Source organism: Pezoporus flaviventris, unplaced genomic scaffold, assembly GCF_033815535.1.
Source record: "Pezoporus flaviventris isolate CSIRO_AGI_PZ_B2104156 unplaced genomic scaffold, CSIRO_AGI_Pfla_v1 ptg000035l, whole genome shotgun sequence".
NCBI lineage: Eukaryota > Metazoa > Chordata > Aves > Psittaciformes > Psittacidae > Pezoporus > Pezoporus flaviventris.
Window position 1 is genome coordinate 15,200,122 of NW_026892583.1, and position 27,168 is coordinate 15,227,289.

At 41.2% G+C, this 27,168-nt stretch overlaps 1 protein-coding gene across 5 annotated transcripts; it reads left to right on the forward strand.

The window, feature by feature from the left end:
* Window positions 1–8,573: 8,573 nt before the first annotated feature.
* On the forward strand, window positions 8,574–27,025 carry PCNX4 (pecanex 4). Of its 5 annotated transcripts, none has more exons than XM_061462722.1 (11): window positions 8,574–8,911; window positions 14,915–15,641; window positions 16,963–17,142; window positions 17,234–17,748; window positions 18,587–18,687; window positions 18,835–18,957; window positions 19,216–19,579; window positions 22,164–22,267; window positions 22,720–23,756; window positions 24,325–24,511; window positions 24,871–27,025. In XM_061462722.1, the coding sequence occupies exons 2-11, from the start codon at window positions 14,953–14,955 to the stop codon at window positions 25,120–25,122; spliced, it is 3,552 nt and encodes a 1,183-aa protein (XP_061318706.1). In that variant the 5' UTR covers window positions 8,574–8,911; window positions 14,915–14,952; the 3' UTR covers window positions 25,123–27,025. The 5 variants fall into 5 exon arrangements, with proteins under 5 accessions (XP_061318706.1, XP_061318709.1, XP_061318708.1 ...); XM_061462725.1 differs by having other exon boundaries at window positions 8,575–8,911; window positions 17,609–17,748; XM_061462724.1 differs by lacking the exon at window positions 16,963–17,142 and having other exon boundaries at window positions 8,575–8,911.
* The last annotated feature ends 143 nt before the right edge of the window (window positions 27,026–27,168 follow it).

A 27,168-nucleotide genomic window follows, 5' to 3' on the forward strand; every position in this document is an offset into this window, starting at 1 on the left:
AGGATTTCCCCTTAGTGAAGCCATGCTGGCTGTCACCAAGCACCCTGTTGTTTTTCATGTGCCTTAGCATGCCTTCCAGGAGAATCTGCTCCAAAATTTTGCCAGGCACAGAGGTGAGACTGACTGGTCTGTAATTCCCTGGGTCATTCATTTTCCCCTTCTTGAAAATGGGGGTTATATTTCCCTTTTTCCAGTCATCGGGAACTTCACCTGACTGCCATGATTTCTCAAATATGATGGCCAGCAGCTTAGGAACTTCATTTGCCAGCTCCTTCAGGACCTGCAGATGGATCTCATCAGGACACATGGACTTGTGCATGTTCAGATTTTTAAGATGGTCTCGAACCAGATTCTCTCCTACAGTGGGCCCAACGTCTTCATTCTCAAAGTCCCTGCGTCTGCCTTCCAAGACTTGGGTGGTGTGGTCAGAGCCTTTGCCAGTGAAGACCGAGGCAAAGAAGTCATTCAGAACCTCAGCCTTCTCCAAATCCTGGGTAGCCAGGTCTTTCAAGAGCTTCCTGAGGGGGCCTACATTCTCCCTAGTCTGTTTTTTATTTGCTATGTACCTGTAGAATCCCTTCCTGTTATCCTTAATATCCCTAGCCAAGTTTAATTCTAACTGAGCCTTAGCTTTCCTAACCTGGTCCCTAGCTTCCCGGACAACATCCCTGTACTCTTCCCAGGCCGCCTGTCCTTGCTTCCACTTTTCATAAGCCTCATTTTTCATTTGAATTTTCCTCAGGAGCTCTTTATCCATCCAAGGAGGTCTCCTGGCCCTCCTGCTGCACTTCCTTCTAGTTGGGATGCAACACTCCTGAGCTTGTAGCAGGTGATCCTCGAATATCAACCAAGAGTCTTGGGCCCCCCTGCCCTCTACGGCTATATCCCATGGAACCTTACTAAGCAGGTTCCTGAAGAGGCCAAAGTCTGCTCTTTTGATGTCCAGGGCAGTGAGCTTGCTGCACGCTCTTCTCACTGTCCTGAGGATCTCAAATTTGACCATCTCGTGATCATTGCATCCAAGGCTGCCCTGGAGCATCACATTTCCAATGAGCCCTTCCCTGTTGGTGAGCATGAGGTCAAGCACAGCACCTCTCCTTGTCGGCTCCTCTATCACTTGCAGAAGGAAGTTGTCTTCCACACAATCGAAGAATCTCCTGGATTGCTTGTGCCGGGCCATACCGTTCTTCCAACAGATGTCAGGGTGGTTGAAGTCACCCATGAGAACAAGGGCCTGCAAGCGTGAGGCTTTTCCTATCTGTCTACAGAGTGCTTCATCTGCAGGTTCCTCTTGATCATGCGGTCTGTAACAGATCCTCACAGCAATGTCTCCCATAGCTATATTCCCTTTAACCCTGACCCACAAACTCTCTGTGGACTGCTCACCTGTCCCCAGACAGAGTTCCATACTCTCCAACCTATCCCTAACATAAAGGGCAACTCCCCCTCCCCGCCTGCCAGGCCTGTCTTTCCTAAAGAGCCTGTAACCTTCCATTCCAACACTCCAGTCGTAGGAGCCATCCCACCATATTTCTGCAATGCCTATTATATCATACCCCCGTAGACGTGCACACATCTCTAATTCCTCTTGTTTGTTGCCCATGCTACGGGCATTTGTATAGAGGCATCTGAGCTGAGCTCCAACTGAAGCCGGCTCAACATCCAACAGTGAGGCTTGGGAGAGCTGATTTTCCTGTACTCTGGGGAAAAGTCTCCGCAACCCCCAGATCCTCTGGTCCATTTCTATTCTTCCACCTGAAAAGCAGCATTTCATGAAAATTCATTTAATCACTGTGCTATTCCATGACTGCAGGTGGAAGGAGAATAATGGCCAGGCAGAAGAAGGTAAGGCACTGCTGGGAAAGGGTAGGCTGGCAGCTATGTATGTATTTACCATGGCGGGAGATGGAGAGGATGAAAGGGGGCAGTTGACTCTTCTTCACACTGCATGATGCAATGCATTCCCCACTACCATTCAACTTGCTGCATCCAGCCCCTCAGGCTAGTACAGGACATTGTCCCAGCTGGAACACTGCATTCAGCTGCGCCTCAGCATGGAAGCATCCAAACCTCTTCATGCAGGGGAAACAGGAATGGAGAGAGAATGGTCCTTCCCTTCCATTTCCTGGTTACATGATGAGCTGCTTGGTCAAGATACAGGAGATTTCATTACAAACCTTGCCTATTTGGCAGAGGGCTTTTGTAAGCTCCAGTTCCTGGAATACATTTTAACTTTCATTTTTTTCAGGCCTAATGACTTCAGAAAAAACAATGTAGATACAACTCCTAAGGACACAAAGATGAGAAGCATGGCTCCTCCCATCTCAAAACCATTCAGCCTAGTTTTTACGTCTGTCACGTAAGTCAGGGGAGGAGGTCTACCTAATTATTTACTGAGCATTTGTAGATGAAAATACTATTCTGAAGTACATCAAGTGTATTCCAAAGCCAAGTTTTAGGCCTAATAGTGTGGTCTGTTATATTAATCACAGGAAGTTATTTTAATATGAATATGGTTATAAGTTTGACAAATTTAATTGCAATGTTTGCCTGCCCCCTTCTTTATAGATGACACGAAATTAAACAAACTGGAGCTAGATACTAAGGGATGACTTATTTTGAAAAATGACAGCATATTTTTAATCAAGTTTGACAAGGTTATTTAAGTAGACCTGCTCAGGAACAAAATTAATCTTTAGGCTGGCTTTGTTTTTCATTTTGTAATATATTATGTCTCTCAATGTTGAACTGTAATTTATTTCTAACCACAACAGTACTTTTGTTGTACACACGATAAATTAAGATCTAAGAAAGGACGTCCTCTGCATTTTGTTACTGCTCAAGCAATTTTCACTTCAAACCACGTTATTCTTTACTCTTTTTTTCTTGTCCAGTTCTGCACATCAGATGCCTGTAATTTTCTTCCTCCAAGCTGCAAATGCTGTTTATTTCTCACATCCAAAACAAGAGCACAAGAATAAAGGTTGAATAAATTGTTGCTCAATGGAACAATCCCCCCCGAGATCCAAACCTAGCAAACTTTGTAAGCATATATTCAATTTTAAACGTGTTAGTATTTCCATTGCCTTTGAAAGAATATGTTTTATGTTAATTCTCATACTTCAATTATGCATAGGATAAAGAACTTCACTGGAAAGAAGTCTGAGCACCTTCTTAGCTGAGCAGACCTACTACACTAAATGCAACCTCTATCTTTCAGAAATTAAATTTCTTTACTATCTTTATATGGTAAAAGACTCAAGCTTCAATTTAAGATTTAAAATGGGTAATAAAAATTGGACATACATATTAAGTGAAATTTCAGGTATAAGGTCTTCTTATTTGCAAAAACAACTTCACCAGAAGTGGTTCATTCTTAGCAAATTACCTGTGACAAGTCAGAATTTCACTGATAAGCTGCTCAAATACTCCATTTTCTGTTCAGAGGAGTATCTAAAAATTTATCATGCCCAGTGCTTGAGGAAGAACAAGAATTCAATTCAAACTGAAAAGAGGCAGTACTGGGAGAGGTTCTGACATTCAGAAAGGGTAGGCAGATAACAGAGAGAAAAATGACAGACTCAGTCTGCACCGTTACTAAAATTAGATCATTTCTTTTGTTCTCCTGAACCTTCTGCTCTATTTGCCAGGAATCATATTAGCAGCAGAACTGTGAAAATCTGTCCAACCTTATTAGAGAAGCTGGAGACAAAGAAATTATGAAAATCTTTTTTAAATGTACTTGCACTTAAAAATAAAAAAGGCAGACTTTTAGAATTCTGCAAGAGTAAATCAAAAAACCTATGTCAGAAAAACTGGACATCAAACTAAAAAAGCTTAATTAACAGTACTGCAGGGTGCTGAGCACCAGCACAGAACACTATTTTACCATCTGCATCTATATATACTTATTGGTTTACTACTTAGGAAAGTGCTGGACAGGCTTAAACAGAAGCATGCTCTCAAGCTCTTCTCAAAAGCAACTGGTTCACCCCAAATGTACCTCTCCCGTCTAAGCTGATTTTTCAATGCTGCCACCCAAGAGCATTGAAAGGCCAGCTCTGCTCTGGGGAAGCATTTTGATGGCTGGCAGTGAATCTCTTTGCTGTGTGGGAGATTTATCAGCAGATCTAACCTGTAATGCTGTACAGGCAAGTGATGATTCTGGTGTATACCAAGACACCATAGGTGAACTCCACAATACTGTGGGAATTTCATGTGAGAATCTTCACGATGAGATCTTCCCTCACTAGTCTGCTTTTTTGAAGACATAATTAGAAACAACAGGTAAGGACTAATACTTTCAGCCAGTCACACAAGGGAAATGCTCATCCTTGGGTGATGGGATCAGGCTCCTTCTCTAGTCTGATTTTACTAGAATAGCAGATAACAGCAGATAAAAGTTCTTCCACAGCCTTGTTTGTAGGCTCATGGTTACAACATCTATAGAATGGCACACTGAGTCGGACTCTTTGAGGCTTAGAAGGTCCTTAGCCTCCTTCCTCTTGGGGTGGGCAGCCACCTGCCTACTTCACTAAAGGCAGGTCCTGGCACCACACCACTGCCTTTTAGTCCTTCTTAAGCAGGTACCAGCCCTGTCCAGGGCATCACTTCCTCAAGGGATTCAAGGCATTTTATGCGCAACCACAAATCAGATGCACTAAGCAGCTCAGACCTGCTCCTGGAGCAATGTTTCCTAACAGCTAACATCAGCAGCCATTTAAAGAGCATCAAACTATCCTCCAGAGACACCTATTTCACTCTGTTCTCAAACTTGCACAAAGCCCAGATGTCTCACTTAGATCTCTGAATTAATTTTCTGGGTCAAGAATATTTTTTTAAGTCATTGCAAAGTTGGATGCAGAACAGTGGTGATCTAAACCTAGTCTTTAACAACTAGCACGAGAGCATATGACCATTCTTAATTGGGTGAAGTGCTCAAGGACTGCTAAGGTCCTTCAGCTCCAGCAGTAAAAAGTTGTGTAAAAGGTTGTCGCTGGAGTGGGGCATCTTGCACATGATCTGTCTCCATTTATAACCACAACATCCATGAGGCCACAGACTATGGTATAAATGACAACTGTGAAGTCTGTATGGCCACAGGACTGTTGCACCCTGTCAGACTAAAGATGCAGAATATCCCATAGTCAATCCTGGGTTGTCACTTATGATTCTAGTAGTAAACAAATTTGCAATGTGTAATTCTTTCTCTGTCCCTTTCTCCTCAGATCAGTGATAAATTCCCAAAACACAGCAATTCAAAGAGACTTCCAAAGCAAGTGAGTCTTTCCAAAACAAAAATATTTGACTAGATTGCTTTCTTAATCAGGAATTTTTCAGCACTAAATTTAAGGAGAAAAAAGAAAACAACAAAAAGAATTCAGCTCACAGCTCCTCATTTGTACGAATATCTTGTGCAAATTAAAAGGAACCCTGTAAACTCAGACTGCTTTATACTCCACTGGGAGCAATATTGGAAGAATACAGTTCTCCTAAAATCCAAACTACATTATACACAAAACTGATAAGAAATACTTTAATATTGCTTTAAATGTCATAGTAAGTGTCTACGTTATCAATTCTGAAATTAGCTGAAGTTTATGCTTAGCCCCCATACAGGAAGGATAGCTGAATGGGTGTTGACACTTCAGTTGATAAAACTCATTACATGGATGACTGTTACCCTTAAGCTCTGAATGGTAGCTCAGAAATGACATCAAAAGCCTTTGCCCTCAGTAAGGTATACTTAGAGGAAAGGAGTACTTTTTCATTAAGTTTATTCTAAAAGGATAAAGTCATCCAGAAAGAAACAAGCTCCTTAGTCTTTTTTCCTGCCAACCTAAGGCCATATTGTTGAAAGGCATTACTTCCAAGGGAGCCACAGAAAAGTAGTCATGGATAACACACATCCACTGTACACAGCTTTCCAGACAGCTACACAGGTAAACACCAGATAGGTCCCCTACAGGATGCAGAACAAAAAGACTGAGTAAAACAAGGAGTCAAGATTTCACTCTGACATGACTTTCGGAATGCCAGCCTGCAGACCTTGATGTGACAATAATTATAACTTTGGGCATCAGAAAAAAAAAAGATAATAACCAACATCCATGATCTGATTTGGAAGTAATCTTTTTTTTTACCTAGCACTAATTATCTTTAGAAGAATAATTTTCTACAAGCTCTGTCTTCGCTAATAATCAGTAAATAAGAAAAATAATCTGTTTCTCCTACCCTTATAACTGTACACAAAGATGCATTCCAGAACAGAAATCACTTTTTGGTTTATCTTTTAAGATGAGAAAGGCCAGTAAGAAAATATTTGCTTCTGCATATATCATTCTAAACAAAGTAAACATTAAAAATATGGAAACACGCCAAATTATTATTTGGAGAGGCTGGACTAATAGCCCTTTCACAAACTAAAACCAAGCAAGCTAAAAGCCAAGTCCTAGGTGTGCAAATAGTTTGTGTATTATAATTTTAAGGACATGACGCGTTCTATTAATTTCAGAGGGATACTTCACATACTTGCAGTTACACATTGTGCGATACATCTGCCAAGGAGGCCTGGAGGTCGGCAGAATTTACCTCGAACAGTTTACTCCATTAGCAGGATTTAACTTATTTTATATGACCAAGGAAATTCTTAGAACTCTTTAAGAGAAATAAAACAGTATGCTCCCTTCTCCAGTAAATAGCTCGGAGTTTGCACTGACTGAAATGCAGATTTATTTTCTTGAGCAACAGTGAAATCACAGGAAACGAGGACAGGTAAGAAGCCTCCTCTGAGATTTGTAATACAAGTGGCAGAGCTTGCAAAGAAATAAATCTCCTGTATGCCCCCCCCCTCCCCCCCCCCCCCCCCCCCAGCATTGTCATTTAGGATTTACCTATTCCAGAAAAGAATCATCATCTTTACAAAACTGTAACTGACTTTGTAAATTTGGATAGGATCAAACCTATCAATCAAAAAGTACACACCTGCTGCTGACCTTTACTGAACTGTACAGGTACACTATTTACCTTGGAATATCTGAGACATATAAACTTTTAAATTTAACAGGATTGCAACAGATACATTTGAAGGACAAGGTGAGTAAATCTTAACTCAGTGATCCTAAAAAAAAAAAAAAAAAAGGCAGCATGTTTGGGTTTTTTTGAAATATTTGTTATTTGTCTTCCAGGAGGCTGCCCCAATGAGCTTCATTTAAAAAAAATACAGTAAAAGTAAATTAGCATTTCTCTTTGGTAGTGTTTCCACTGGATACCTCAATCTAACTGCCTTTTTATTATTTCTAAAGAATAAACATTAACAGACTTATAAAAAGGCTATGATGCTTCTGGTAAGAACTGATTACAGTGAATCACTATATAAATTTTTATAGTTGTATTCATTAGGGTTATTATCTGTGTTACATCAATTCTAAGCATATGCCCGTGTGTTAAATTAGAGATTCACATTAAAATGAATATAACTGTTTGTAAGAATTTATATGGTGATTGATGTAACACAGATATTAAAGTAGACATGCACACTCTGGTGTTCTAATGAATATAGTGAGTTATACCTTTTAGTATTATTAGACATGAATTACATGAAGCATGCTCACTCTGTTAAATACTCTCAATGTTTAATGGGAGCAATTTGAAGGGGTAAGCAGTATAGCAATATTTGGATTTACATTCCAATTTGCCAGTGAATGCTTGTTTATTTAACCTAGAAGAAAACTGAGAATGCATTTTCCCCTACCTGTGGCTAGAACCATTGCTCTCATGCTGGATTAGCTACATATAAACACGGAAAGACCATTAACATTCAAGGACTATTTTAGTATCATATCAGAATGCTGTGGATTGAGTATTTGTGCTAAACGTTTTAATGTATTAGAATGTTGCATATTAATGTTGAATGTTGTAATAATTAAAGAAACAGACTGATTTGGTTGGTTTTGCACTTTTGCTCATGTGGGAAGCCTACGCAAATGACCTAAGAAGTGATGAAAAAAAACAGCCACTGACACATCCATTCCACCTCTCAGAGGGACAGTGGGAAACTTGAAGAAACGAAAGATGTCTGGGTGAGAAATTTCTCAGCTGAAGAGGGATCAAACCCGAAGAGCAGCCCTGCAAGAAGGGGGAACGCGGACCAATGGACAGAGGAGGCCCAGGATTCACAAGGTCCGGTGGCGCCTCTGCGGACAGCCATTTTATTCACCCTTACTTTTCTTCACTTCGGGAACCTGCTGGCAGGCCACAGCGACAAAAATGCCTCAAACCTCATTTTACAACCAAAGGACGACGGTTACGTGTGGAAAGGCGAGCTCTGAAAACCCGCACTGCTGAGGGACGCGCGGGTAGGGCGGCGAGGGGCCGCCGGGTTCGGGCACCAGGCCGCCGTGAGGATGAGCGCAGCAAGAAGTCGGCCAGCCCTCCTCCTGGCGGCCGCTCGCAGCTCCTGCACCGACTCCGCCAAAGAGACGCCCGGAGGACGCCCAGCACCCCGCGGACCGGGGCCATTTCCCGCAGGCAGCGCGGACTCCGTCGAGCCTCTCTGCCACCGGCTGCCTCAGGCGGGCAAAATGGCGGCCCTGACCTAGCCGAGAGAAGAGGGGGCGGTTCCGGGAGAGGACTACCGCGGCAATACCGGGACTCACTGTCGCCGTTAGCCACCGCCTCCTCCCTTTTCGCACGCCCTGCGGTCCCCAGCACAGCGGCAGCGCCGAGGCGGAGGGGCACGGCCGTGGAGGAGGAGCGTCCGGCTGTGGCCTGTGCCATTCATACTCCCTCAGGACAGCCGTGCGGTGGCGGGGAGTGTTCTGTTGTCCTTCCTCTCTCCGCAGGCTCAGCCCTGTTGCTCATCGCCCCCCGCCCCGCAAAGCCCCTGACCTGCTCCGAGCACGGGCCAGAGGTAGGTGCCCGCCTCGCAGAGGCTCTTTACCGCGGCTGGCTTTCGCTGGCCCCGACCGGTCACCGTAATGGGCAGGCACTCGCTTCTGCCCGGGACAGCAGGAGCCGGGGCGCCGCAGGGCCCTTCACTGGAGCAGGCAGAGGCGGCAGGGCCTCCCCAAAGTGGGGAGATGGCGGTGAGGGGACAGCCGGGGGCCGGTCGGGGGGGGCAGCCTGTCCCGTCTGGCATTGCCCGCTCCCGGGGTTGCCCGCCAGCGGCCTGCCTTTTCCTGCGGAGTTGACAGTAGCAGAGGCTGTGCTTGGTTGATTACTTTGATTTCCTGGATGGGAAGCTCAGTGGCTCCGGTGGGAGTCCCTCTGGCAAGGTGCAAAGGTGTCTCGGGAAGGAGATGATCTGCTGCCCTTCCCAGAGGTGGCTGTGGGATGCTCTTCCCAGAACTGGATGGAGCGTGTTGGCCTAAAACTTTGCATCCCTGGAGGATGGCATCCGTGCCATGAGGAGGGGCCTCAGCCTGCTCCATCTGGCTCCTGGGTTGGGAGCCGGCCTGCAGCACCTCTGAACTTCAACCATGGAGTAGAGGTGCATATCTGGCATGCAGGTGGGCGTGGAGTGCACCAGAGTGTCTGGACAGGGCTCCCCTATGCCTCCCATGCTTTCATTCCTCCCTCCCATGCTAGCAGGTGGTTTATAACCGTTGCTTAGTGTTGCATGAAAAGACCTGAAGACCAAGGTAAGTATTTTTAAGCCTTATGTGCTTCAGCAGTTTAGATGGCTGTGAGGTGTACATGTGTTTTGTAATCACCTTGAAATAAAACCAAACTGCACTGAGCTGATCCACCAGCAGTGGATGCGAGGGATGATGTTTGTTTAGACAGAAATTCATGCCCTCCTGTGAATTTCTGTATGAATTTGAGGAAGATTAGCTTTGTTCCCTTTTGTGATGAGGACATATAGAGGATATTGCAAGGGGGAACTTACTAAATTACGTTACAGTATTAAGTCCTTTTACCATCATTGTTACAATAGTATCTCACACGGATCCCTGCTGGGGATGACAAACTGTTGTGCAGATTGTTTGGGTAACCAGGCAAGTTGTCAAAGTCAGGCCAGGCCTGTATGTTAGGAATGTGTATTGAAGCCAGGTCCTGAAAATGCTCACCAAGTGCAGTCTTGTTGCTAGGGCTTTGCATAGAAACAGTGAGACACTCAGGAGTGCCTCTGACATCCTAATGTGCTACCTGACTATTTGGAAGCCAGGATAGTCGAGGATATTGTTTCCATAGTTTGTGAACTTCAGTCTTGGGATTTTCATTTATAAATAAATGCAGTTCTTTTTATGGCTTGCTCTGGAACATAGCCAAGAAGAACTATATTGTTTACGTGTGTAGTTGTTTGTGTCTCACGCAAAAATGTCTATTGTTTACACAGAAACTGTAAGGGGAATGTTTTGTTAACTTTTTGTTAGCAATATAGATTGACAAACACAAATGCAGACTAGAACTTGAAACCAAAATAGTGCTTCCTAGATCAGAAAAACAAAGCTGCCAGAAAACTTTTTTCAAGGAAAGATATGCACCTAATGGGTCTGTTTCCTTTAAAACTTGACTTCTAGCATTTGCGCACGTATAGATAGACTTCATGTAACTTTCGCAGCAACTTATTTTCATGCCTAATAAAGTGTTTCTTTTTCTAAACAAGATTGGCTGAAGTTCTGGGTTTGTTCTTTTTAATTGCATTTGAAATTTGGTTTTAGTTGGGTGTGTCCCTGTTACATTTTCAAATTCCTGAGATGACTGTGATGAATTCTCTCTCCATTGTCAACATGTGTCTTTTCCATTAAGACTGAGCTGCCTTCTTTTTCTCTTAGGAAACTTTAAGTGGCTTTTAATAGTATGACCAAAAACCGTCAATGTTTTCAATATACCATGTTCATTATTCTGTGTGTAAAAATTCCAAAATGGAATGGAATTCCAAAATGAAAATAGAAAACTCACAGCCTGCAAGAAGAGACGTTACATAGGCTGAGGGGCCCTGCTTTCATTTTGCAGTGGATTGACTTAGTGGATGGACCCTGTATGCAAATTTCCAGTTGTGATAACGCATATGAATGGCCCTTAATCTCTTACTTGTGCTGGTTTTTAATTTAGTCACATGATGACCAGTCTCTACCTTTAGTCAAATGACTGATACCTGCTTAAATGTAAGGACCAAGTTGTTCTTGGGAGCACCTAAAGGCAATTGGTATTGTAGAAAGAAGGGATTACAATAGTTTCGAAGCTCCATGTCAGCCCCATGTTTCATTTTTAATACCTCTGCAATTATGTTTAGTACATGTCCATCAGATTATACAGCAGCAGTAGAAGAAAGTCAGAATTTCAATACTTGCACATCTACTGCATCCCAACCAATCCTTTTTTTAGAATTATTATTGGAGTACTTTAGCACTGCATTTTTGTGCTGTTTTTTCACCCTGTTTCTTAGCCTGAGTTTCTACCTGTCATTCATGGATTCTTACTTTTGTGACTAGAAGAATAAAGTTATAATTGAATATCATAGTTGCCATTTATATTCATTATTTTTACATTGCCTGATCCTCTAAATGAGTATTCATATCTGCTTTCTATTTGATGATTCATTGTAAATGGCTACACGTATCTTTTTTTCTTTTTCCCTTTTTTCAGGTTTGTCCATTGACATATAGAAGAATATATGCCAATTCTGCCAAAACTCACAGTATTGTGTTTATTTTTTTATTTTATATGTTTTAGGAAGTGGAAAGTAAACTATTTATGTTTTGTTAGTACTTAGTACTGTGAGATCCTGTTCTGCAGCTAGGCTGTGTAAGGAGGACAGTAAAAATGCTGATGTGGAAGATGGTTTTTAATGTTTCTGCTAATATTTTGGGGTTTGGTTTTTTTTTTTGTTTTGTTTATTTCATAAGGTTTTGCTTTTTAGAGGGACCTCAGTGTAGCTATATTCTTGCACTCTGTCATGGTTTAAGCCCAGCCGGCAACACAGAACCATGCAGCTGCTCGCTCACTCCCCCCACTTCCTCTCCCCACTCCTGGAGGGATGGGGAGGAGAACTAAAAGAACGTAACTCCCACAGGTTGAGATAAGAACAGTCCACTAACTAAGGTATAACACAAACCACTACTGCTACCACCAATAATCATAGAATCATAGAATAGTTAGGGTTGGAAAGGACCTTAAGATCATCTAGTTCCAACCCCCCTGCCATGGGCAGGGACACCTTACGCTAAATCATATCACCCAAGGCCTCGTCCAACCTGGTCTTGAACAATGCCAGGGATGGAGCATTCACAGCTTCCCTGGGCAACCCATTCCAGTGTCTCACCACCCTCACAGGAAAGAATTTCCTTCTTATAGCAAATCTAAGCTTCCCCTGTTTAGGTTTTAACCCGTTACCCCTTGTCCTAAGGGAAATAACAAGAGAAGAGAATACAACCGCTTACCACCCACCTATCGATACCAAGCACGACCCAAGCAGTGTTGCAATCCTTCCGGGTAACTGCCCCCAGGTTATATAGCAGGCATAACATGCTGTGGTATGGAATACCTCTTTGATCAGTTTGGGTCAGGTGTCCTGTCTCTGCTTCCTCCCAGCTTCCCCTCCTTCCTGGCAGATCATGAGACTCAGAAAATCCTTGGTCAGAGTAAATATTACTGAGCAATAACTAAAAACATCGGTGTTATCAGCACTGTTCCCAGGCTGAAAGTCAAAACCACAGCACTGCAACAGCTACTAAGAAGGAGAAAAATGACTGCTACTGCTGAACCCAGGACAGTATCCACCCCTTATTCCATACCATTTCCATCATGCTCAGATCTCACATTTTTCAATATACCATCACTCTTGTCTCATATACATATATATACATCCGCACATACACAGAGAGAGATCATTCCTTAGTGAATGGACCAGTCCCTATAAAGCTGCTGAGTTCATCCGGTCCATGATTTCAGGCTCCATCTCTTGTAACAGCCTTTCAGAGCAGGAGAGCCTGTGTGCAGTGTTGGATTGTTGCCTGCCGATGATACCGCAGAACTTGTCTGGTTTCATTAAAGTTCATTCTTTGTTGGGACGATGGTTGGAGGGAAGCCAGGGCCAGCTGCTGGTGACCTGAAGACATCTAGTTGGTGGGCTCTAAAAGTGCTACATAATAGGCAACAGCATACATTTGAGTTCATTGGCTGTTTTCCCCTGAAATCAAATTCCCTTGAGGTACACATTGGACTTCCCCATCTTCCCTCATTACCCACCAAGTATATCTGGGTCCCTGAGCAAAAGCAATCCCACGAGTGGGTTTGCCGTTACCTGAAGCAGGAATAACCCGGATTGTCTTCCCCAGCAAATTCTTTATGTGGACCACGGGAACTTTGTCCTCCTGTACAGTATGTAAAAGTTCTGACTGGGCTGGACCAGCCCTGTTGGCAGATCCTCTGGTGTTGACCAACCAGGTGGCTTTTGGTAAATGTGTATCCCAGTGTTTGAAAGTTCCCCCACCCATTGCTCTCAGTGTAGTTTTTAACAGCCCATTGTATCGTTTGATTTTCCCAGAGGCTGGTGCATGGTAGGGGATGTGATATACCCACTCAGTGCCATGCTCTTTGGCCCAAATATCTATAAGGTTATTTCGGAAATGAGTCCCATTGTCTGACTCAGTTCTCTCTGGGGTGCTGTATTGCCACAAAATCTGTTTCTCAAGGCCTAGGATAGTGTTCCAGGCAGTGCTGTGGGACAGAGCTTATGTTTCCAGTGATCCAGTGGTTGCTTCCACCGTGGTAAGCAGATGGCGCTTGCCTTGGTGGGTTGGTGGGAGCGTGATATAATCAGTCTGCTAGGCCTCCCCATATTTGTACTTCAGCCATTGTCCTCCATACCAAAGAGGCTTTAACCATTTGTCTTGTTTAATTGCAGCACATGTTTCACACTCATGAATAACCTGGGCTAATAGTGTCCATTGTTAAATCCACCCCTCAATCACGAGGCCGTCTGTATGTTGCATCTCTGCCCTGATGGCCTGAAATGTCTTGGGCCCACCGGGCCAAAAATAATTCACCCTTATGTTGCCAATCTAAGTCCATCTGAGCCACTTCAGTCTTAGCAGCTTTATCCACTTGTTGGTTGTTCTGGTGTTCCTAAGTGGCCCACTCTTGGGTACATGAGCATCTATGTGGCATACCTTCACCACCAAGTTCTGCACCTGGGCAGCAATATCTTGCCACAGTGCAGCAGCCCAGATGGGTTTGCAACCACCCCCCCAGGGCATTTGCCACCATCCATGAGTCAGTAGAGAGAAAAACTACTGGCCACTCTTCTTGTTCAGCAATGTCTAAGGCCAGCTGGATGGCTTTCACCTCGGCAAACTGACTCGATTCACCCTCTTCTTCAGCAGTTTCTGCAAGTTGTCGTTAGGGACTCAATACAGCTGCCTTCCATCTCTGACACTTCCAAAGCACTGGAGAGGCCCAGTGGACTCAGTATTTGCCCATACAGTCCCACACACCCTCCCACTCATGGCTGAACCCAGGACACACTCACATGGTTGTTTACTGAAATCACTGATTCTTCTGTTTGTATATTGTGATCCTTACCAGGATTGATTGGGACTAAAGGTCTATGGCAAGGTATGATTAGAACCAGACCAGATGGAAGACAATTTCAATTTTAGGAAGGTCTTGTGGTGTGGAAATGAGTTTGTTTTATCGTCTCCCAAGAACAGATTATATGCTTTATTTGTTGCCTGAAACTTCAGATTAAAGCATATGTTCACATTTCAAAATCGAGTCTTTTTCCAGTTTCAGTGTTTGCTTTGTAGTTGTATTGTAGCAGATTCTATGGGTGCTTTAGGATGATGTCTAACATGTCAGAGTTCCACTATAACTTGGTAAATGAAGATAGCACAAAATAATTCCTTGGGTAAGTTCTGACTTCCAGATTCAGTAATGTTTCCTTCTTTTTCCTTCTGTTCTCTTACAGGAAAAATGATATTTATCCAGCATTCCTGAGTAATAAGAATGGGTCCAGATGTACCTCTGCTGAATGATTACAAACAGGAGTTCTTCTTGAAGCGCTTTCCACAGACTGTGCTGGGAGGTCCCCGGTTTAAATTAGGCTATTGTGCCCCTCCTTACATATATGTGAATCAGATTATTCTTTTCTTGATACCATGGGTTTTGGGAGGAGTAGGAACACTTTTGTACCAATTAGGCATTATGAAAGACTACTATACCGCAGCACTCTCAGGAGGACTGATGTTTGTTACTGCACTTATTCTTCAGATGACAAATCTATATGCAAAGCAGAAAACAGTGACAGTAGAAAGAATGCAAATTCAGAATACCCTAACAGATGAAGATGAGTTTGAATTTTCCAGCTGTATAGGTTCAGAGACAGTAAAATTTATTGTTCCTGGGAAGAAGTATATAATCAACACCGTATTTCATTCCCTTCTGGCAGGGGTATTGTGTGGGTTGGGAACTTGGTATTTGCTGCCAAACAGAATAACCTTGCTGTACAGCAACATTGGAGGAACTGTTATGATCTTTGTATTTGGATGGCTCACTATATGTATAGGAGAGTATTCATTAATCATAAATACCGCTACTGAAACAGCTACTTTCCAAGCACTGGACACTTATGAAATCACTGCTCTGATGAGACCTTTCTACATTTTTGTCTTTATTGCAGTGGATCTTGCACACAGGTAAACCTAATGCAGCATTTAGCTAATTAAAGTAATGGGTATTCCATGTATTTTTGGTGAGAAAAGTTATTCTTCTGAGGAAAATTTATTTTGGTACTTTCATCAACTGTAGGAACTCCAGAGAAGGAAGCAAGGAGACTATATGGTAAAAACTGAGGCATTACAGTGTGCATGAAAAGTGGTTCTTAAATTTTTATAGCATTCCATGTAAATTAAGAAGAGTGGTTAGAGCAGTTTCTAAGTAGGGGACAACTAAAATTATCTTCTACTATGTCAGTTTCAGTATTTTTGTACCAGAGCATTTGCATCAGCATCCTTTTAAAGCATATGTTTTGAAAAAACATGTTGCTGACCTGGAATCATAGATCCAAACACCGCAAACTTCAGAACTACTGGGTTTTTATCCAGATTTCATCCTGGAATATTTTCTGATTTAATCTCTGCAAAGTAATTGCAGAGGCCTTTAAACTACAGACAAAAAGGAGTGTGAATTTGGTTTCAATGAATGGATAAGCAAATGTGAATATTGCTATATCTTGTTATATGGATTTTGAACTTGGATTTTTAAATGCTTTTGTAATACACAAGAACTATGTCAGTCTACAAATAGGAGACTTTTATATTTCCACTTCTCAGATGAGTGTCCTAGACGAAGTTTTTGTAGAATCTCTTAAAGCAAAATGCTTTTAGATTTACTCTATGCATTCCTTCTCCCTGTCAGGTGATATTTATATCACTTTGTCATATGCATACTTCATGGTTGAGGTACTTCAAATGCATGTAAAAAAAGAAGAAAAAGCATATTTTATTTTACTTGTCTTGCATTTGGAGATGTCTTTGTTAATGGTTTTATCCTAGTTGCCTCAGACCATAGTCTGAGCAGTATACCTGTGGCCTTGGACCCCAAATTCTTTTAATTTCTTGAGGAGAAAATTCAGACATTATTTAAATTCATGACAAAATTCCTTTGAAGCTTGCTTATTTATTTATTAAGAAGTAGACAGAAACCTAATATCTTACCTTTAACTTAATTAGCTAGCTGGTAAACTATGTATGACTTAGAATTTATGCAGATTACTAATACTGATCTTTGTATTTTTACAGGAATATTTTAATACTTTTATGCAGAAAATAATGCATATTACTGTCCCAAGCATAAATGTATGTCCTTATTTTTGCTTGTAAAAGATAATAATTGAGGTTTTGTAGATTGAATATGCAGTGTTTATACTTCTGGATTTGCTGTAGTACTTAAAAAGTCTTCCCACACATTGGTTATATTTCTTTCACGGAAGTCAAATACATTTCTTCTTTTATCCAGGTTTGCTGTCAACGCACCCGTTCTAGAACAGACAAACCAGATTTTACACATTGTATTTCTCTTTCTGCCATTCTTATGGGCAATGGGAATTCTGCCCCCGCTTGATGCACTTTTTCTGTGGGGAATGGAACAACTGTTGGCGTTTGGACTAGGAGGTTCACCTATGTCAAGTAATACAAAGTAAATGTTGTTTATATAATTGTAAAATATATCAATATTGTTTATAACCTTTTTCTTTTCAAGCAAATCTTTTTTATTTTCTCCTTCACAGGTTATTAGTAATGTTTCTCATTTCTGCTGGAACAGCAATAGCATCGTATTTCATTCCCAGCACTCTCGGTGTGATCCTCTTCATGACTGGATTTGGGTTCATACTGAGTCTTAACCTAAGTGAGATTGGTTTTGCCTTCAAACACACCATGGTCAGCCATTTAGCCTCCAGCAAATCTAAAAATATGCACAGAGGTCTTAGAATACAATTTGGGTGGAGGGAATTTATTTTTTATTTGACTGTGTTGACTTTTGCTCTCATAGAAGCTAGCCTGCTGCATCAATTTGCAGGCTTTTCGTCATTTTCCAAAGGCAGTCCTCAGGCGATAGCAAGTTACATTCTGATCATATTACTTATAATTATGTGGATTCTTAGAGAGATTCAGAGAGTGTACTTGTTTGGAGTCTTCCGAAACCCCTATTATCCAAAGGATGTCAGGACTGTGACTGTGTTCATGGAGAAGCAAAGAAGGCTAATGAAAGTTGGTGTTGTCAGGAGGATTTTGCTAACACTAGGTAGGAATACGCACTGTCTGTTGTTTGTTAGATAATGCTTGTAGGAAGATTGAAACAACACTAGAATTACTGTATGTGCAAGATTCTATGAATGACCTGAGAAAAAAACAAGTAGATGGAAATAATTTGTTGATGTTTTGCTCAATTGTGCGTTGAGGTTGAAATTACTGGATCAGAATATTTAAAAGTAGTCAGTGATGTTATTTATTCCTTTTTTTAAGGGTAAGCCAAAAAAGTTGAGCTTTTAAAAAGTCCAGCTCAGAAACCAAGGCCTTTTAAAGAGTTTTAGTTATAAATAACATCAGTAATCACTTTTGAAAAAATGGCTCTTGTAGATCTTTTTAAAAGCCACTTGGAAACAGTTGAGAATCTTCAAGGTGACTGAAGACTTGGTTCTTACAACTTACTAGTAAAAAGAACAGTCTTCTTTCTGGTAGGTTAGGGACAAACGTATCTACTTTGAGGGAATCAAGGTTTGATCTGAATTATTTAATTTCATAAAGAAGGACCAGTTTGGGGAAGTGTATTGATGAGTGCTGTTCCCATATTTGTTTTTTTTTACTTATTCAAGTCTTCCCATTCTCTTGCGGAAACAACAACAAAAAAGTAGTAGCAAGTAACAACTAAGCATCAATATAAATGTTTGCCATCTCAGGCCATTAGCGCAAATACACTGTTTGATAGCCTCAAAGCGTAATACAAAGGGGAGTTTGTAATAATGGAGGGAAGAGTCCTCTTTTTGTGCTAAGATTTCCATTCTGAAATAAGACTGCTTACCTCTGTATTCGTTAACTATGGATTTGAAAGGAAATCAATGATTGTTTTATTTTAATTACAGTGTCTCCATTTGCTATGATAGCATTCCTGGCACTAGACCGCTCGCTACAAAATCTTCATTCTGTGTCTGTTTGCATTGGATTCACAAGGATATTTAGGATGGTAATTTGAATTTTAAATACATTAGCCTAAGAAATTCTCTTGTATGTGATTTAAGTATTAAGGTGACTTGGAAGGAATATTCCAGGTCATGAAAGCAGAGATAGATAAATACATTTTTAAATGTATGTCTAATGTATCTCTATTTAGGTCTGGCAGAATACAGAAAATGCCCTAATGGACATAGTGGTTGTGTCAGTAGCACAAATGTTGGTGTTTAATCCAGACCTCTGGTGGAACAGGAGCCTTGATACAGGAATCAGACTCTTGCTGGTAATTGTCATAATGTAAATTTGAGCTGATAGATGTCACTTACAGCCTTTGTTTCCTTGCACTCCCCTATAAGAGAATTAGAGTCCAGAACCTAGCAAATAGAAGCTAAAAAACTGTACACCATAAACTCTTAACACCAGACAGTGATAATCGTGCTTCATTTTTTTTTAAATTAGTGTTGATAAGGCAGCTTTGGCAGTGCTGAATACATTATAATACAGGATACAAGTAAACGTTCTTGTTGTATGTATCTTGCAGGTTGGCATCCTACGGGATCGACTGCTCCAGTTTGTCTCAAAGTTGCAGTTTGCCGTTGCTATTCTTTTGACATCGTGGACAGAGAAAAAACAACGCCGTAAATCTACTGCCACCTTAATCACACTCAATGTCGTTTTCTTCCCAATCCTGCTGACCTTCATTGCCATCTCCGCGCTCCTTTCTTCTCCCCTGCTGCCGCTCTTCACGCTACCGGTGTTTTTGATCGGATTTCCCAGGCCTGTCCGAAGCTGGCCGGGACCTGTGGGCACTACAGCATGTGTTTGCTCTGATACCGTGTACTACCAGCAGATGGTTCCAAGTCTGGCAGTTGCTCTGCAGTCTGCACTAGCAGCCGGTAGCCTAGGTAGGTACACTAGCAACACTGTGAAGGAATGGAGCTAAATGTTTTAGGAAACAATTTTACTGGAGACCGGGAGATTCATAGCATCTTTTTCAAACCATGTTTCACGGCATAGGTTAAAGCTGAAGTTCAGAGATTGTTCAATTGAGGAGAAAGTGAGTACTTTCATCCTTCTCATATCTCCATTTGTTTCGTTCTTTAAAAAAAAAAAACACCTCTAGTTTATCGTTAAAATAGGGAGGAATTAAATGGTGATTAAATGGTATCAGTCCTAATTCAGTCCTAATTATTTTATACAGAATAAAAACAATAGTATGCATTCATCCCACCTAATTGGAGGGAATAAATCAAATTCTCTTGATCAAAGAACCAAGATGTTCAGCCTAAAGAAAAGAAGAGTCAGGGGAGACGTTATCACTATGTTCCACTTTTTGAAGGGTGGCTACAAAGAAGATGAAGACTCCCTTTTTACGAGGAGTCACATGGAAAAGGCAAGGTGTAATGGACATTCCCAGGGATAAAGTTGCTCCCAGGGAAATTTGATCTGACATTAGAGGGAAAATTTTCACAATGAGAACAATCAGCCATTGGAGTAATCTCCTCAGGGAAGTGGTGGATTCCCCAACACTGGACATTTTAAGATTTGGCTGGGCAGGTGGCTGGACCACCTAGTCTAGATCATGCTTTGCCCAGAAAGGTTGGACCAGATGATCTTTGAGATCCGTTCCAACCTGGTATTCTGGGATTCTGATTCTTAGACAAGGGGTAAATATCTACATAAGCCTCTTAGAAAATGGCCTATGAGTAGAGAAATGGACTAATACTTGAAGGGAGTGGAAATGAACCTTAATGACACTTTTCTGAAGACTACTGGTGTAGAGAAAGGTATTAAAAAATAAAGCTAAGAAGCTCTTCTCTTAAAGAAGAGAGATGCTTCAGTTTGTTTACTGCAATAGAAACCTAGGTATGGTTTTTATATATACCTGTTATATCTATACATATTTTCAATATATATATATATTTAATATATATCCCCATCATGACACCACAGCTGTCATGAGTGTGGCGGCATGTATGCCCCAGAATAAATAATTTAAACCACTAGTCTTGAGGGAGTGAGAGTCTTCTCTTTAATGGGAAAATCTGTGAATTAATGTCTTCAAGCAAGAAAAAATGTGGTGTTCTCAAATGAGCTCAAAATGAAGAGGTACCACTTTGTGTGTGTCTAAAACCGCCCTATTTTCTGTGTAAAGGAGTTTTAGTAGCTTTAACAGCTAGCAAGAAAATAATTAAAATCTTTGCAAAATCTTAGCAAGAAAATGCACTTCATTAGCTCAGTGGGACAGAAAAGGTTACTTAAATTTTAACTACAGCTTAATGGTTGGTTTCACTGATGTCATCTTACAACATTCTAAATCTAAAATTCTCTGTGCAATTGAGTGGTCACTTGGATAAGAGAGACAGCAGAAATAGGTCATAAACTGGCAGCAAATGGAGTGCTTAAAAACAGCACCATTGTTTTGGAGAAGCTGACAGTAGGGATAACTTAAGAAATACACCAGTTGCTAGGAAGTTCGTCATTGTACTTCTACTGAAATAGATAGAAGAGAAAAAAAGTACCTTTTTTTGACGTGTTATCTGATTTTTACAGTGAGAGTCAGGTTGTGGGGGTTTTGAGTACTAATTCCTTTGTGTGATCTGAAATTGTTCAGGACTTGATGTCAAATTCTAGTTTATTTTGTGTGGCTGTACTTTTGGTGACGTCAAACAATACAGTGGCATCAAATTTATTCCCACACACAGAGGTATTTCAGAAAGACTACAGATGATTTCTACTGTATCTACTGTTAGTGTTCAATGTGTATGCTGCTAATTCACACATCTTTAAAGATTAGCAGGTGCTCTTGCTTTGCCTCTATTTATGTATCCATAAAATGGGTGTTATATTGTGTCACTGTTAAGCTGACACTTGAAAAGAATGATTTACACTCTGGATTTCACATCCTAAGGGATATTTTCCATCATTCCAGAATACAGACAAGCCAGTTTAGGAACTGGTAGTGTAGGTAACAAATCCCTTTGAGTTGCAGTTTTATTTCTTCCGTAACAAATAAACTTCATGCTCCACAGCAAATAGGACTGTTAAGATACTCATGTGCCATGATGATTCTTTAATGTGTAAGAATTTTAGATCTTTAGGTGACATCAGTGGGAACTGTGTGGTTGGAAATGCAACCAAAGATGATCTTTAATCATTAAAGTCATATCTACAAAGGGAACTGAGGGTGGGGTGACTTAAACCCAGTGCAGTGTGAATCCTGTAGTCCTCCAGTTCAGAGGGGTTCCCAGTTTTCCATGACTTTTTAAAACATAGCACTGTAATTGCAAGATTGAGCTTTGCAGCTACTTTCTTTAAGATTCCAGGGTACTAGTTAGCTGGTTTGAACTTACTTTGGTGTTGATGCAGAAATATTTTGTGTTTGCAATTGAATTCTTCAGTTGGCCTGTAGAAGAGCTTTCATCAATATAATACCACAATAATACCATAGGTTTTGAGTTGTTTTGTTTGTTTTCTTTCCTTGTCTAGGTCTCTCTCTACCTGGATCACATTACTTGTGCCGCTTTCAGGATAGACTGATGTGGATATTGGTGCTAGAAAAAGGCTTCACTTACTGTGGTGTTAACATTAAGGTAACTGCATGCTGAGGACTGACATTAATGTTTCTGAATCATACAGATGTTTTGCTGTATAACGTGTCAGCAGTGTAAATAATTAACCTGATGTTAAAGTTGATTGTTTAAGATGTGGGTTATTGCTATACTAACTAGTCTTGCAATTGACATGCGCTTAGCAGATGTGAATTTTGTTATTACCTGGTTCGTGACACATTAATAAGCTGGCTAATAAGATCTGTTTGAGGCAAAGATTTCTTTATTTTTAGATATTGAGCTGTGTCTATTATTGTAATGAATGCTTTGCTATTACTGTTATCTCTAGTTAGATTTGTAGGTTCAGTTGTGGAAATACTGACAATGGAATGTATCTTCTTCAAAAAAAAATCACTGTAAGAAACCAGCTTGCTAGCATTTAAGGATATGAACTGGTGAAGGCTAAAACCAAATTGTTTTTGTTTATGCTTTAGGGGTTAGAATTGCAGGAAACATCCTGTCATGCAGCTGAAGCTCACAGAGTCGATGAAATTTTTGAAATGGCCTTTGAACATCAGGAACACACAAAGATTCTCTCTCCTAATCACCATTTTGGACACATTTTGACTCCTTGTACTGTTCTACCCGTGCGGCTGTATTCTGATGCCAGAAATGTGTTATCTGGAATAATTGACTCTCATGAGAATTTAAAGCATCTGAAAGATGATTTCATTAAGGTGCTTGTATGGATGCTTGTCCAGTATTGTTATAAAAAATCAAAAACATGGGAAAGCCCAGGCAGTGCCAACAAGAGCAAAAAAGGATCATTTTCAGAAAACCAGCGTAAAGGTGCAGTAGAAAGATCCAGGCCTCTGAGGGAAGAAGATAGCTTTAGTGTTGATGCAATTGAGGACTGGACTGATGATAGTGACATTTTTGATCTTGAACCCAGCGGCAGAATGAAGGACAGAAAAGAACCTGGGCTGCTGGGAGATGTACCAGAAGTACATCTGTCTATTCCAGGATCTGTAGAAACACAGGGCCAAGGTGTCCCACAGGAAATGTCACCAGAAGATAAACTATACAGGGCTGTTGTGCTGGGGCTTCCTGCTGTAGACAAAGGGAAACAGCAAGAAGTTTTACCTCGGGTTGAATTTAGTTGCTCTTACTCAGAGCTATTGAGCATCCCTGAAGAATGGAGAACAGCCCCGGTTCCACCTTCCAAAGTAAATGAAATGAGGCAGAGGTTTCCAGAAGAATGGTACCACTTCATTTTGAGTCAGCTGGACTTCTTTCATCTGAAAGAAAAGCCTTACAATTTACCTGAAGCCCTTATGAAAGATAAAGCTTTGAAAGACTTATACATTCATGGAGTATTGTCGTGTTGTTTTGGTCTGTTTGGACTGGATAACACCGTGCCTGCCCCAAGCCATGTGTTCAGAGCATACACTGGTGGTATTCCATGGTCTGTTGGTTTGGACTGGCTAACTGGCAAACCAGAGCTCTTTCAACTTGCGTTAAAAGCATTCAGGTAAAAGAAAACATTCCCTCAGATTATAAAAATTATTATAGAGAGTCCTGTGCTGTGAAAGTAAGTAACACTTCACTAAGAGTAGTTCATATTAAAACCCTATTATTTAAATACATTTGTAGCCTCTTCCTACATAAATACTGCCTGTAGCCCCAGGCAGTGGAGAGAGGGATATGGAGATTCTTTCCTTCCTCCCTTTGCTGCAGAAGCTGCCTCCAGCACTGGAAATCCGCTGTGTTAAGTGGGGAAAAATCAACCCATTTTCATTCTCCCCATAATCTAAGAAAATTGTGATGGAGTCAGATGTTTGGCACTTTCCATTATCAGGCAGCAGGAACAGCATTTGAGGTGAATGAAAGATGTTTAAGCTTAATGTGTTTTACATCTGGGTCAGCTAAAAGCATACCTGTACCAAGTTCCAGTGACTCAGCTGACAAGCAGTAACTGACAAAGTCGCTAGTGCTTGGTAACATTCGATGGTCCCTCTCCACCCACTGTAGCCTTAAGAGGCTTTCTTCCTCCTGTCTTCTGCTGTGCTACTTACTGTATGACTTCCGGTACCTTCCAGATACACTTTTAAGCTGATGGTTGACAAAGCAAGCCTGGGTCCGATTGAGAACTTCAAAGAGCTGGTTAACTATCTGGAAGAATATGAGAACGATTGGTACATTGGACTGGTATCAGATCTGGAGTGGCAGCAGGCAGTTCTTCAGGAAAAGCCATACCTTTTTTCACTGGGGCATGACCCAAACATGGTAAGCAAAAAAATTACTAGTAAGCAAGGTCAGAGTTCGGGATTTCTTTTTCCACCACTTTTGTGTTTTTTTCTTGTGTGTTCCAAGACACGAAGGCTGCACAAAGAAGTTCAAGTTCATACTGGAGAGGAGTTCATATCACTGCTGTTGAAAGTTCACACCACTTTGTTCTTCAGATGCAGCTATATTTCCTGATTATCTTTCTAGGCAGAAGAACTGAAGGAGACTGGTTTACTTTGCCATTTTTAAAGGGATGATATTCATAGTATGTAGCCCTAAAGCTTCATTTAGTGCTTTGGAACCAAAATGCTTGGAGAATGTACTGAGTGCTGAATGTTTTGATCTGTTTGTTCTTACAGGGAATTTACACTGGGCGAGTCCTCACGCTTCAGGAGCTGTTAGTACAAGTGGGAAAACTTAATGATGAAGCTGTCCGAGGTCAGTGGGCAAATCTGTCCTGGGAGCTGCTGTATGCTACAAACGATGATGAAGAACGCTACAGCATCCAAGCACACCCTGTCCTCCTTCGAAACCTGACTGTGCAAGCTGCAGACCCACCTCTTGGCTACCCCGTGTATTCCTCTGAACTTCTGCATCTACCTTTGTTCTAGAATGTTAGTAGCACTTTCTTTTTTAATTGCTATTTTGTATTTGCCATCTGCATGTTAGGAATCCAGTGTTTGTGTAACATCTATACACTGCTCTTGCAGTGGCGCTGGGTGGCAGTGCCAAGCCAGTGTACATGATTTGCACAGAAGTGGTGCTAGCCAGGACCTTCGGCAGGCAGGGAATTTCGAGTAGTTTTCTGGCTGCTGAATATGTGAGACACCATTGCCTGTGTGGCTGATGAGGCAGGAGATGCTAAAATTCTCTTCTCCAGTTTAGAGAAGAGCAGCATGATTCTGATCATTAACTATTTTTGGTGCATTCTGGTGTTATTTTTATTTCTTCTTCTCAAGACAGGTGACTTGCACTGACAGTCAGGTTACAGCTCATCATAGTACCATCAACCGCAGAGCTGATAACCAAGGTGTACATACAACTATTTATACGATCGTTTTTTTTATTCTTGCCATTTTGTACTGAGTTCAGTTTTAGCATTTGTTATAATATATGACTTCAGCTGATCTTCCTTGGCTGCAGTAAGTTATCTCTGTGCTTTAACAAAGTGAGTTGTGAAGGACGATTTGTACCAAAGTACTTGTTTTGGGGGCAAAGAGAATTTATATATTAATGTGTTGGAATGCACGCTGTGTTAACCTGTGTGACCTACTGATGAAGTAAACATATAATTAGGGGAGGGAAGGAATTTAAGGCCAAATGCATTAACTTTATCTCTTCTTCCAATATCCATATATTTTATATATATATATATATATGTGTGGTGTGTGGGTGGGTGTATATGTTGTTTGCAGCCTGTGTCCACAGCACTAACCTGTCTTCCACAAACACTAAGAGAATTTGATAATGGGGGGCAGGATGGAAATGCAGCTGTCCGTGCCAGAAGTAATTTAGTTTTTTAACCTTACCACAGGTTAAAACATCATTTGGCAGTTGGTTTGTAACATTACAGGGCTCCTTGAAAACAGGTCTGGGTCATCTCTCCAGTGGCTCATTTATCCTGTTTGTTACCACCAGTCATTAGCACATAAGTGTTTTCTCCATAGATTGGTAGTTACAGCATAATTACTGCTGCATGTGCTGCCTGGGATGTAGGTTGTTGTCTGTCTTTAACCTGTAGAATCAATATAAATCAGATCTGCTCCATAACTGAACTAGTACTGATTTAGAACACCCAGCATTGTATTATCTGGAGCATGTTTATGACTTCTACTCCTCACCTTTAAGACGTTTTTGTATCAGGTAACATTTGTCACAGGACTGTGTACTCAGCTGTTTGCTGCTCTTTAGATCAGTAACCACAAATGATTTTTTTAAAACATGCAGATGGTGCAGTGGACTTCAGAGGTGGTGAAGAAACCCCTGTCCAACTCCATGGTATAGCACTCTGAGGTACAGGATGAAACCCACACCAAACATTAGTGTAAGCAGCTTTTAGAATGTGATTGTCTGGCATACAGGAGTGTAAATAAGAAAGCACTGGTAACCTAAAATCACCTTGCTTGGCCATGAGCTCTGTCTAGAAATAGAGACTCATGGAAGCTGATCTGGAAGGGCTTTTAGAAAGCTCTCATTTCATCTCCCACTCAAAAGGAGCTACTCCTGGGAAATGTATAATTGGATTTAGAACTTCCAATACCAGGAGTATCATGAACTTGTCAAGTAGTTCACTCCACTTCTTTGCTGCTGTTCTTACAGCAGTTGGGTTTTTCCTAAATCTAATTTAACCTCCCTGGCTCTTTGTAAGCCTCTTACTACTTGTCTTCTGTATGGTCACAGAAAATTTTACTACCTTTTTTTCTTTGCAGCAGCAGCCTTTCATTTGAAGGTAGCTGTATTTCAACCTTCATTCTTTCTCTTCTGTAAACTGAATAAACTAATTGAGAAAAAACTGGAGTGTGCTGTGATCCTTTCCTCGTTTTCCTCTGGTTCTCTCCATCTGGTACCCGAACTACTTGAAGAGCATTGCTGGTAACCAGCCCTGGTGTTCCAGCAGAGATCCTGGTTGGTACCAGATGGAGGAACAGACTTAGAAA